Genomic DNA, 14,082 nt, shown 5'->3' with positions numbered 1-14,082 from the left:
TATCATGGTCTCTGAGGACAGGTGTTAATCCATACCTGCCAAGTGACCCTATGTAGGGGGAACAGTCTCTATTCTGCTCTTTGTCAGTGTGTATCAGGGGCTTTGAGGACAGGTGTCAATCCATACCTGCCAAGTGACCCTATGTAGGGGGAACAGTCTCTATTCTGCTCTGTGTCAGTGTGTATCATGGTCTCTGAGGACAGGTGTTAATCCATACCTGCCAAGTGACCCTATGTAGGGGGAACAGTCTCTATTCTGCTCTGTGTCAGTGTGTATCATGGTCTCTGATGACGGGGAACAGTATCTATTCTGCTCTGTGTCAGTGTGTATCAGGGGCTTTGAGGACAGGTGTCAATCCATACCTGCCAAGTGACCATATGTAGGGGGAACAGTCTCTATTCTGCTCTGTGTCAGTGTGTATCATGGTCTCTGAGGACGGAGAACAGTCTCTATTCTGCTCTGTGTCAGTGTGTATCATGGGCTCTGTGGTTATTCCATACCTGCCAAGTGTTAATCCATACCTGCCATGTGACCCTATGTAGGGGGAACAGTCTCTATTCTGCTCTTTTTTAGTGTGTATCAGGGGCTTTGAGGACAGGTGTCAATCCATACCTGCCAAGTGACCCTATGTAGGGGGAACAGTCTCTATTCTGCTCTGTGTCAGTGTGTATCATGGTCTCTGAGGACAGGTGTTAATCCATACCTGCAAAGTGAACCTATGTAGGGGGAACAGTCTCTATTCTGCTCTTTGTCAGTGTGTATCAGGGGCTTTGAGGACAGGTGTCAATCCATACCTGCCAAGTGACCCTATGTAGGGGGAACAGTCTCTATTCTGCTCTGTGTCAGTGTGTATCATGGTCTCTGAGGACGGGGAACAGTCTCTATTCTGCTCTGTGTCAGTGTGTATCATGGTCTCTGAGGACAGGGAACAGTCTCTATTCTGCTCTGTGTCAGTGTGTATCATGGTCTCTGAGGACAGGTGTTAATCCATACCTGCCAAGTGACCCTATGTAGGGGGAACAGTCTCTATTCTGCTCTTTGTCAGTGTGTATCAGGGGCTTTGAGGACAGGTGTCAATCCATACCTGCCAAGTGACCCTATGTAGGGGGAACAGTCTCTATTCTGCTCTGTGTCAGTGTGTATCATGGTCTCTGAGGACAGGTGTTAATCCATACCTGCCAAGTGACCCTATGTAGGGGGAACAGTCTCTATTCTGCTCTGTGTCAGTGTGTATCATTGTCTCTGTTGACGGGGAACAGTATCTATTCTGCTCTGTGTCAGTGTGTATCAGGGGCTTTGAGGACAGGTGTCAATCCATACCTGCCAAGTGACCCTATGTAGGGGGAACAATCTCTATTCTGCTCTGTGTCAGTGTGTATCATGGTCTCTGAGGACAGGGAACAGTCTCTATTCTGCTCTGTGTCAGTGTGTATCATGGTCTCTGAGGACGTGGAACAGTCTCTCTTCTGCTCTGTGTCAGTGTGTATCATGGGCTCTGAGGACATGTGTTAATCCATACTTGCCAAGTGACCCTATGTAGGGGGAACAGTCTCTATTCTGCTCTTTGGCAATGTGTATCAGGGGCTTTGAGTACAGGTGTCAATCCATACCTGCCAAGTGACCCTATGTAGGGGGAACAGTCCCTATTCTGCTCTGTGTGAGGAGGAGGAACGGGAAATGTGTAGCTCGGCATCCAACCTTGTGCAAATGGGGTCTTTCATGCTGTCGTGCCTGTTGAGGAACCCTCGTATAAAAAGGCTGAAGGAGATTGACCTGTGCTGGGTGTCCACGCTACTAGACCCCCGGTATAAGCAGACAGTGGCGGAAATGTTACTGAATTACAAGTCAGAAAGGATGCAGCATTTGCAAAATTAATTAAAAAGTATGCTTTACACAGCGTATAAGAGTGATGACACAGCACAACGGGAATCTAACAGGGGAAGAGGTGAAAGTCATCCTCCTCCCACGACCACGCCATATCTGCCAAGTGAGGGTAACAGTCTCTATTCTGCTCTGTGTCAGTGTGTATCATGGTCTCTGAGGACGGGGAACAGTCTCTATTCTGCTCTGTGTCAGTGTTTATCATGGGCTCTGAGGACAGGTGTTAATCCATACCTGCCAAGTGACCATATGTAGGGGGAACAGTCTCTATTCTGCTCTGTGTCAGTGTGTATCAGGGGCTTTGAGGACAGGTGTTAATTCATACCTGCCAAGTGACCATATGTAGGGGGAACAGTCTCTATTCTGCTCTGTGTCAGTGTGTATCATGGTCTATGAGGACGGGGAACAGTCTCTATTCTGCTCTGTGTCAGTGGGTATCATGGTCCCTGAGGACGGGGAACAGTCTCTATTCTGCTCTGTGTCAGTGTGTATCAGGGGCTTTGAGGACAGGTGTCAATCCATACCTGCCAAGTGACCCTATGTAGGGGGAACAGTCCCTATTCTGCTCTGTGTCAGTGTGTATCAGGGGCTTTGAGGACAGGGAACTGTCTCTATTCTGCTCTGTGTCAGTGTGTAGCAGGGGCTTTGAGGACAGGTGTCAATCCATATCTGCCAAGTGACCCTTTGTAGGGGGAACAGTCCCTATTCTGCTCTGTGTCAGTGTGTATCAGGGGTTTTGAAGACAGGTGTCAATCCTTATCTGCCAAGTGACCCTATGTAGGACGAACAGTCCCTATTCTGCTCTGTGTCAGTGTGTATCAGGGGTTTTGAGGACTTGTGTCAATCCATATCTGCCAAGTGACCCTATGTAGGGGGAACAGTCTCTATTCTGCTCTTTGTCAGTGTGTATCATGGTCTCTGAGGACGGGGAACAGTCTCTATTCTGCTCTGTGTCAGTGTGTATCAGGGGCTTTGAGGACAGGTGTCAATCCATACCTGCCAAGTGACCCTATGTAGGGGGAACAGTCCCTATTCTGCTCTGTGTCAGTGTGTATCAGGGGCTTTGAGGACGGGGAACAGTCTCTATTCTGCTCTGTGTCAGTGTGTATCAGGGGCTTTGAGGACAGGTGTCAATCCATATCTGCCAAGTGACCCTATGTAGGGGGAACAGTCCCTATTCTGCTCTGTGTCAGTGTGTATCAGGGGTTTTGAAGACAGGTGTCAATCCTTATCTGCCAAGTGACCCTATGTATGAGGAACAGTCCCTATTCTGCTCTGTGTCAGTGTGTATCAGGGGTTTTGAGGACAGGTGTCAATCCATATCTGCCAAGTGACCCTATGTAGGGGGAACAGTCTCTATTCTGCTCTGTGTGAGGAGGAGGAACGGGAAATGAGTAGCTCGGCATCCAACCTTGTGCAAATGGGGTCTTTCATGCTGTCGTGCCTGTTAAGGGACCCTCGTATAAAAAGGCCGAAGGATAACGACCTGTGCTGGGTGTCCACGCTACTAGACCCCCGGTATAAGCAGACAGTGGCGGAAATGTTACTGAATTACAAGTCAGAAAGGATGCAGCATTTGCAAAATAAATTAAAAAGTATGCTTTACACAGCGTATAAGAGTGATGTCACAGCACAACGGGAATCTAACAGGGGAAGAGGTGAAAGTCACCCTCCTCCTCCCACGACCACGCCATATCTGCCAAGTGACCCTATGTAGGGGTAACAGTCTCTATTCTGCTCTGTGTCAGTGTGTATCATGGTCTCTGAGGACGGGGAACAGTCTCTATTCTGCTCTGTGTCAGTGTGTATCATGGTCCCTGAGGACGGGGAACAGTCTCTATTCTGCTCTGTGTCAGTGTGTATCAGGGGCTTTGAGGACAGGTGTCAATCCATACCTGCCAAATGACCCTATGTAGGGGGGACAATCTCTATTCTGCTCTGTGTCAGTGTGTTTTATGGTCTCTGAGGACGGGGAACAGTCTCTATTCTGCTCTGTGTCAGTGTGTATCATGGTCTCTGAGGATGGGGAACAGTCTCTATTCTGCTCTGTGTCAGTGTGTATCCTGGTCTCTGAGGACGTGGAACAGTCGTGGAACAGAATAGATTCTGCTCTGTGTCAGTGTGTATCATGGGCTCTGAGGACAGGTGTTAATCCATACCTGCCAAGTGACCCTATGTAGGGGGAACAGTCTCTATTCTGCTCTTTGCCAGTGTGTATCAGGGGCTTTGAGGACAGGTGTCAATCCATACCTGCCAAGTGACCCTATGTAGGGGGAACAGTCCCTATTCTGCTCTGTGTGAGGAGGAGGAACGGGAAATGAGTAGCTCGGCATCCAACCTTGTGCTAATGGGGTCTTTCATGCTGTCGTGCCTGTTGAGGGACCCTTGTATAAAAAGGCTGATGGAGAACGACCTGTGCTGGGTGTCCACGCTGCTAGACCCCCGGTATAAGCAGACAGTGGCGGAAATGTTACTGAATTACAAGTTGGAAAGGATGCAGCATTTGCAAAATAAATTAAAAAGTATGCTTTGCACAGCGTATAAGAGTGATGTCACAGCACAACGGGAATCTAACAGGGGAAGAGGTGAAAGTCATCCTTCTCCTCCCACAACCACGCCATACCTTTCCAAGTGACCCTATGTAGGGGGAACAGTCCCTATTCTGCTCTGTGTCAGTGTGTATCATGGTCTCTGAGGACAGGTGTCAATCCATATCTGCCAAGTGACCTTATGCAGGGGGAACCGTCTCTATTCTGCTCTGTGTCAGTGTGTATCAGGGTCTCTGATGACAGGTGTCAATCCATATTTCAAGGTGTCAATCCATATGTCAAGGTGTCAATATGTCATATGTCAGGTTTCAATCCATATCCATTGCGATTTAGGAATGCTAGGTGAGTTATGCCCTTTATGGATTAAAACCAGACTCTGCATCAACTGTGTAATTTTCCATGGGAGTTTTGCCATGGATCCCCCTCCGGCATGCCACAGTCAAGGTGTTAGTCCCCTTGAAACAACTTTTCCATCACTTTTGTGGCCAGAAACAGTCCCTGTGGATTTTAAAATTTGCCTGCCCATTGAAGTCAATTGCAGAAAGAAAAGTCCTGCGCTCAACTCCCATCACTACTGGGCGGCTGCAATGACTACAGTACACATCAGCCCCAATACATAGTAAAGACCAAAGAAAAACATGTCACTTGCGCTCTATCCTTTATCCCTATGTATTTTTAAAACAAATGGAGGTCTTTTAGTTACCTCCAATGGCCATGAGAGGATTGAGCCCACCTGCCACATCAAGGCAGACCCCCCTAGGTGGGTCCTAACTCTAACCATAACCATGGTTAGAGTTAGGACCCACCTAGGGGGGTCTGCCTTGATGTGGCAGGTGGGCTCAATCCTCTCATGGCCATTGGAGGTAACTAAAAGACCTCCATTTGTTTTAAAAATACATAGGGATAAAGGATAGAGCGCAAGTGACATGTTTTCCATTGAAGTCAATGGTGGTTCGCCCGGTTCGCCGGTTCGCAAACGTTTGCGGAAGTTCCCGTTCGCCGTTCGCAAACCGAAAATGTTGTGTTCGCGACATCACTACTCCCTTAGCTAATCACTACTAAGCTCATTTTAGAGCTTGTTCCTGCTTCCCTCTCTTGGAGGAGAGGTTCACCCACTGGAACCTGGAGCCTTGTCGTAGATCCAGGGTGGGTAGGAGACGGCGAGACCCCAACCAAGCTGCAGCGGTTAGTGGTGTCTGCAGTTGTTGTGGTGTCTGCGGAGCGCTTGGAGCCCTCTGTAAGCGTTAGGAGCATCCTTCAACGGAGGTACCGAGTCAGGGTGCCAGGTGATCCGTTACAGGTGTCTATCGTGGGTATCAACTTTGGAGGCTAAGTCTTGTATCTGTGTCTGATATGATCCCCTTTCGTCCTCCAAGTCCTGCACCCTGTGGCCTACATTTTTAATTTCAGAGCTGAGGCCCTCCATTTTGTGTTGAAACGTGGTTTCTAATTTCCCCAGCATTTGTGCCAGGTCGGCTTTGGATGTCAGGTTTCTCAGTATCTCTTTAATGTCGATGTCTGTGTTTGTGGAGCTTTCAGATGCAGCAGGGCTTGGTGGCTCAGAGTCCATGTGGGCCGCTGCCGGCGCCATGTTGGAGTTCCCGTGTTCTGAAACGCAGTTGGCGTATTCCTTGAAGAGGCGGGTTATCGATCCCGATTTACCCCCCCGGGGTCTTCCCCGGTTGTGAGTGAGTGGTCTACTGCTTTTTGTGGTTCCCCATATTGTTTTATGTCCTCCGGTAATGATGATTTCAGCCCGGGTAGCTCGGAGCTGAATCAATGTGCAGCCATTCAGTCCGGTTGCTAGCCATGCCCCCCCCCCCCCCCCCTATTATGTTTTTTTAAGTTGTGGGACTTGTTGGTCTTGTACAATATAATTTGTAATGATATCTTCATGAATAAACAGTGATTAAAAACAAACAATCAAACAAACAAAAAAAAAACGTAGGCAACCAGGAACGCTTTCCAGTCTGCTTTATGTCAATTCTTTGCAGAAAACACATCTGTCATCAATGCACACTGCTGGCAATGCCAGCTTCTCTTCTTGCAGGCTCTATGAAAAGTGGGCCGCATGAGGGAGGCTGCAATGATGGACAAAGTGTGGAAATCAGCAATTAAAGTTTTGTCCAGCACTGGATTCCAGATTTCTTTTCTTTACCAGTTATTAGCGGGTATCTAATAAAAAAAGGGCATTCAACATTTAAAAATCCAGTCATTTATTCAATTTAATATATCAATATAACATAGTGGGGGGTGCAACATACAAATAGAAAATGCAGAGTATATACTTAATAATGGCCGTTCCTTGGGCTTAATCTGCAAAATATAAAAGTCCATACATAGTGTAAAACTGTAAATGGATAAAGAAATAAAAGCAAAGGTGTTGAGTCACTCACAATATATAGAGCCTAAAATAGCAGGCTCTAGCTTGATTGCTTGTGGAAAATCAGCTTTTCCAAGCTTTTCAGACTGTCCCCACGATCCTCCTCTAGACACTGTTGTTGAATTCCAGGCACAGGAAAGATAGATGGTAGACCAGTGATTGAAGCTTTTAAAAAGTATTTACTCGAATAATATAACATAAATAAAAGGTAGTACAATAAATTTTAGGAAGATCGTGGGGACAGTCTGAAAAGCTTGGAAAAGCTGATTTTCCACAAGCAATCAAGCTAGAGCCTGCTATTTTAGGCTCTATATATTGTGAGTGACCCAACACCTTTGCTTTTATTTCTTTATCCATTTACAGTTTTACAGTATGTATGGACTTTTATATTTTGCAGATTAAGCCCATTATTAAGTATATACTCTGCATTTTCTATTTGTATGTTGCACCCCCCACTATGTTATATTGTTATACCACTGTTTGTTAGTGTCTTTTAGTGATTTTAGACACTGTGGGTAGTTGCTATTGTACTTTCAGCGCCAATCCAACTGTACTTATTCCCACTTTGTAGGGGGAATTTTGTTTGTTTTTCTTTCAATTTAATATATGCAAAAAATATTTTTTTAATTGAGGAGTATAAAGGATGGTGTTAAAGCTTCATGGAAGCCAAATCCTTTTTATTGAACTTCCTTAATATTTTAGAAAATATTTATATATATTTAAATGTTTATATTTGTTATAGTTCTCTGGCCTTTCAGTAGTCAAGACATTAACTTTTCAGCTCTTTTAATTTACTATTCATTTTGATAACATCATCGTAATATGTGCTAACTGAAACTTAGGACTATGGACCTAAAACACACATCAATGTTGTAGACTGAACTAATTTTCCATTCTTGTTACTGTTTTAGTCAGGGTTTAGTCAAGTTGAAATGAAAAGCAAAGAAAATGGTGTAAGTATTAGAATCCAAGCAGCAAATTTGAAGATATTTGCCCATCTTAGCGATTTATTGCAGAGTACAGTGCATTGTGAGATTACCTGATGTATCACCTTCACAGCTTCCCCACTGGAAATAGTGAACTAGTATATGGAGAGTTTACAGGGTAGGTCATAGCTGGTTTGCTGGCACGTAGAAGTATAAAGTGGTGGGTTTATAGATGTGGGATGCAGTGTCTTGTGGTACAAAAGAGGGAAAAGTGCTGACCAGGCTCGGAAAGGAAAGCAAAGCAGAAGGAGCAATGGTGACATTGAAGAGCAGTGGCTAAAGGACAAAGAATACCTGATCATTATTTAATTTATTGACCTAAGATGATCTTTAAGCCTGCAGCAGCTTTTTACTGACTTGATGAGGGCATATCGCAGAGGGATAGAACGGGCTAATCTGACATTGCGGACATTAAGGTGCATGTTTGCATATAACTCTATATAATATATACTACTAAAGTAACACACTTTGATGCTTTCCTTGGTCTATTATGTTTTTTGAAGTTGTGGGACATGTTGGTCTTGTACAATGTTATTTGTAATGATATCTTCATGAATAAACAGTGATTAAAAAAAACAAAAACGCTTTCCAGACTGCTTTATGTCGATTCTTTGCAGAAAACACATCTGTAACACAGCAGTGATACATATAAAAAAAGTGGGTGGCAGTAACAATGCAGGAGTAGCTATGTCTGGTTTGGCAGAGAAGTTAAACATGTGGCTGCTAATCAAACAAGCTGGTAAAGTAATAAAAAATAAATAAACCAAAAACAAAACAAAACTCTAGTTTGTGGAAGAGGGTGCAGGATAGAAAAATTATTGGAATAAGCATTACGAGAAAAATTGAATAATCACATTAAAAATTAGTTTGATTAAAACAGGATTGAGTGCAATAATTAATGATTGAAGAAGGGGCAATATTGACATGATCCTACATTTATGTTTTTAGCAACTGTCCCCTCAAGCAAGTACTTACCTGTTTGTATGAGAATTACAGTGCATAAACCAACTCCGATTATTGTCAACATACATTGCCCAGGCCTTATCATCTTTCCCCAGCATCATGTCTTTCATCACATTAATACGTGCAACACCAAAGGCTGGATCAGGATGATTGTCATATCGGTCAACCTGGATTTCCCAGTAATGAACTCCTTTGGAGAATGCAGCTGTTCCCAATACCACGCGATCATCATAACTGCTACAAGAAGCTGTCATATTGTCATTGGACAATACAATGTCCCGATGTGCTGTGTTAGAGTCAAATGTAAAGAAAGCCACTAGAAAAGAAAGATATTCAACTCTTTATCGACTATTTTCTATAAATTCATTAAATGATCTCATTATTTAGAATGTGGCAAAATATCAAACAAAAATTTGCTGTTAAGCAGGTACATTTGAGGGTCAAAAAACAACCATACCTTTCACATGCATGTATGTCCTAAACATTGCAGTCATATAAATGATTGACACAAGCACGAAAACACTGTACATTGTTGTCTAAATGCTATTGAATACAATTCTATTCCACGTGTATATATATATATCACATAAAATCTGTATCCTGTAATACCATTTTTATTGGACTAACAGAATTTTATAATGACAAGTTTTCGGTAGAACCTCCCTTTCTCAAGTCTTAAGCATTTCTGAACAACGACCACACATAGAATTCAAAGTTGAGTTGTGATACAGGGGCAAAAGTTACATGAGTGCAGATAAGACACAGGTTTCATAGAAAATGGACACCATTCTCGCAGAGGGTAATAAATATTTTGTGTGAAGATCATAGTTAGGGGAGAGAGGGGAGAGAGAAAAAAAAACAAGCAAACAGTGCAGAAGACGGTGCTAGAAGGGGAGACTGAAAAAAATGTATTACTTAGATTAAGAATGCATGAATTCCCATCCAGGAGTTACAGAAGATGCATTAAGGCCTATATCCAGCATACACACACATGTACATATACATATACACAAGTAGTGTATATGTAGAAGTATAAAGAAGCACATATACACAAGAACATACGATATACATAAATACAACCAAATGCACAAATATATGTATATGCACACCTATACATACAATGCACCAATACATGTACCAACACATGTACAAATGTGACTTCACATACATAGACCCGTCCATACACATATATTATTCATTATTATTATTATTATTATTACTACTACTATTTATATAGCGCCAACAGATTCCACAGCGCTTTACAATATTATGAGAGGGGGGGGGGGGGGAATGTAACTATAAATGACAAGAAAACTTACAGGAATGATAGGTTGAAGAGGTCCCTAAGGACCCTGCTTACAGTCTATATATGTATACATATATATAATATATATATATATATATATATATATATATATATATACAAAAATTGATAGGAGTTGCACTCCAGCCTTCCTCAAGTGTCTGTCCGGTGCTCGGCTGCACAAATGTATAGCGTTTAGGAAAAAGCCAGCACTCAAGGACTTTTCAATTGTCAAAAGTAAAAACCTTTTATTCCAATTTGTCTGAAGGTCGACGTTTCAGTCCACCGTTGTGGACTTTCATCCTGATGAAAGTCCACAACGGTGGACTGAAACGTCGACCTTCAGACAAATTGGAATAAAAGGTTTTTACTTTTGACAATTGAAAAGTCCTTGAGTGCTGGCTTTTTCCTGAACGCTATATATATATATATATATATATATATATATATATATACACACACGTGCACATACATTTACAAACACATATACATACATGCACATTAACACATATACAAATATAAATGCACAGCCACATATATAAGCATACATGAATAAGAGTATGAGAAAGCATAGGTCTATACATAGTACTTGGTATATTGATATAATAAACATGTCATTGGAATGCATTTTAAGATGTGAATGCATATGACAGAACAGTGAGATAATGCTGAAGGAGTGTTCATGTAAAACTTTGGAAGTGGGGCAGGAAACCCAAATCCATATTTAGTCATCAATTCTTGCTGTTAAAAAAATTGGATCATTCTGACTTCTAAAGTTTTTCTTTCTTGGGTATTTTTAAAATCCCCTTTCAGTACTTAGATTTTTAGGTCCTTTTTGAATGGCCAGGCTGGGTGAAATGGTGCCCCATAGGAATGCAGTAGGATTCTTCTTTGTAGTGTTTAAGGGAATGTCTGTGCATATTAATTCTGCCTTTTAATTGCTGTGTTGTTTCCCCAATGTAGCATCCTAGGTGGCATTTGGTGCAATCATGTATACAATTTTAAACATTGCTGGATGTGCAAAAGTATGATTCTTTAAAGGGAAACTATAGTCACCAGAACAAATACAGCTTATTGAATTTGTTCTGGTGAGTAGAATCATTACCTTCAGGCTTTTTGCTGTAAACACTGCCTTTTCAGAGAAAATGCAGTGTTTACATTACAGCCTAGTGATGACTTCACTGGCCACTCCTTAGATGGCTGTTAGAGATCCTTCCTGGGTCATGGCTGCCTAAAATACATCCAAACATTCAGTGTCTCCTCCTTCTGCATGCAGACACTGAACTTTCATTGATTCAATTCATCTCTATGAGGAGATGCTGATTGGCCAGGGCTGTGTTTGAATTGTGCTGGCTCTGCCCCCGATCTGCCTCCTTGTCAGTCTCAGCCAATCCTATAGAGAAACATTGTATATGGATCAGGCCACCACTTTTGATGATGTCAGCAGACTGCTTGTTTTTCTGAGGCAAACAGCATGCAGAGCTACAGCTTCAGGCTTGAATACATGTACGTTTTTGCTATATTTAACCCCTTAAGGACCAAACTTCTGGAATAAAAGGGAATTATGACGTGTCACACACGTCATGTGTCCTTAAGGGGTTAAGGAGCCCAGTGGGGCTAGATGGTGGTTTTAACATTATAGGGTCAGGAATACATGTTTGTGTTCCTGACCCTATAGTGTTCCTTTAATGCTGTAGGTTTTATTGTTGTGTATGGCTGTGTTGTCTGTGCATATGTGCTTGGACAGTTTGGAACAAGGGGCTCTTTGCATTGTCTGGTCCCATTTACTTTATTCTTTCCATCAGTGGGTAGCTTCCTGTTGATTCATTTTTGTTGGAGGTTTGGTGGTTGTCTGAAGGCCAACATGAAGTCTCATCTTCTGTTAACATTGGTTGTAGGTCTTTAATGATTTTCCATATTTCTTTTAAGAGCTGAGTTGTATGTGACAACAAGTGGTACATGTGTAGAGATTTTTTCTCTCTGTACTGTAGCAGGAATGTGTGTGGAGTTTTTATAGCAGAGTTGATTTGTTTGGTAATAGTACTTGGTTTGTAGCCTGTCTCATAGATTGGAGAGTACATTTAGATGGGAATTATGGTCATTAGGGCCAGAGTATATGTGATGGTACCTAGTTGCTTGGCTGTAGATGATGCCCTGTTTAGTATGGGAGGGGTTGGAGCTGGAGTTGTGAATGTAACTGCACCTGTCTGTGGGTTTTCTGTAAACTGAGGTATGGATTGTGCCATTGTTATATTTCACAGTGGTGTCCAGAAAATTCACAGATCTTGTAGAATATTTCATTTTTAGTTTGATTGATGGAATGAGATAAAAGAACCATTGAATTGTATGAGTTTTTCTTCGCTTTCAGTCCAAATGATGAAGATATCACCAATATAGCGATAATATTTGTAACCCTGCTGGCAGGGGTCCTCTGATCGAGTCACACGTGGCTTGAGCACTCCTGACTCCAGACGACCTGCGTGCGGCTCGAACACTCCTGGTTCCTGGTGGGCCACGCATGCCAAACAGTCTGATCGGGCACAAGGCCCGTACAGTATTAGGAATGTTGCTCACATCGCAAGCATGTTCTTAAAGGGTATGGGAGCCTAACCTTGCGGTCGGCTCCGATTGGCCCACATCATCCGGCACACTTTGCGGCACAGGCATGACATGGACCAATCAAATTAAACAAACTTTTTTAAACCTACCTGGCCCTACATTCTGTGCCCTATTTTGGTTTCTGTTCCCAGTACCTTTTAGTGCGTTCCTTGTGTTATTTTTATTGTATTTGTAACGTATAGGGAACCCTAACACGCAGACAGGACAGAGTAGAGAGAATTGCAATACCGATCCTTAGAATGGTCGGGTTATGCAAAAAGGCATAGTCAAAACATGAGCCGAGGTCAAGGGAAACAGGGATGGAATAACGAGAGTCAAATCCAAATATCAGTAACCAGGAAATCCAAATAAGTGCAATGCTCAATGGTAAACCAAAGACCACAACAGGGCACTGAGGCAAGGGAGAGGTTAGCGTATATACACACACAGGTTGTGACTGATTGGCTAACCTCCAATTAGTGTTACCCACAATGTGGGAGGAGTTTCTTCCCTCCCCTGTGGTTTCTGAGGTCACTACTGTATGCCGGGTCACATGACCGGGTGCAGCACACATAAGGATGCTGCTCTGGAGAGTGCAGCGTCAGACACACTGCCACTCTGGGGACAGGGACCAGATGACGCCGGTCACAGTAATGAGGTAAACAAGGTCACCACGAGCGGCACAGTGGCAGGGGACCTGAAAGTATTCTGGTATTGACTCTAGCTTTGTTTCCTGACTCTTAGTTTCTCTTTAACCCTTGCCTGTCTTGTTTTCCCTTCTGATTATTACCATGTACCTGGCTCTGGCTAGTTCTCATTTTTGCTGTCTTTCTGTTACCTAGACCTCTGCCTGTATTTTGACTACTCTTTACTAACGTTTTGTCCGGCCACTCTAAAGCCCAGTAAGACCTTATACAGGTATATTCCCTTTGTCTGTTCCTTGCTATCCTAAACACTGCGTATTAGGGTTATAGTCCGTGACAGGATTGGTGTGCTGTATTTCTAGGAATCTGTTTTAGATCTGCCATGAACATATTAGCATATTGGGGGGCCATCTTAGTACCCATGGCAGTGCTCATGGTTTGTAGGTAAACCTCATTGTTAAAACTGAAATAATTATGTGTGAGAATGAATAGTGCCAGTTCTGTGGTAATTCGTGGGGGTGTATGGTTGTTGGCAGAAGAGATAAAATGGAAACAAGCGTTGATGCCATCTGTATGTGGAATGTTGCTGTACAGAGATTCCACATCCATGGTTACAAGGCTGGTGTTAGCAGCATCATAGTTAAATGGGCACTCTAAGCAGCATAACCACTGTAGCTTGCTATAGCGATTATGCTGCATAGAGTGCACTAGAGCACGGGTTCCCAAAGCGTGGTATGCGTACCCCCAGAGTACAATTCAGTGCCCCAGGGGATAT

The 14,082-nt window shown here is 43.1% G+C and overlaps 1 protein-coding gene across 3 annotated transcripts in view; it reads right to left on the bottom strand.

The window, feature by feature from the left end:
* TRIM67 (tripartite motif containing 67) overlaps positions 1 to 14,082 on the bottom strand; it is a 1,164,837-nt gene that overhangs the window by 251,689 nt on the left and 899,066 nt on the right. For all 3 annotated transcript variants that reach the window (XM_063443396.1, XM_063443397.1, XM_063443399.1), the window contains exon 8: positions 8,775 to 9,078. In XM_063443396.1, coding sequence (XP_063299466.1) covers positions 8,775 to 9,078 — 304 coding nt within the window. The remainder of the gene's footprint in view (positions 1 to 8,774; positions 9,079 to 14,082) is intronic.

The sequence above is a fragment of the Pelobates fuscus genome, chromosome 2, assembly GCF_036172605.1.
Source record: "Pelobates fuscus isolate aPelFus1 chromosome 2, aPelFus1.pri, whole genome shotgun sequence".
In the NCBI taxonomy this organism is placed as follows: domain Eukaryota; kingdom Metazoa; phylum Chordata; class Amphibia; order Anura; family Pelobatidae; genus Pelobates; species Pelobates fuscus.
This window is presented reverse-complemented; position numbering and strand designations above follow the sequence as displayed.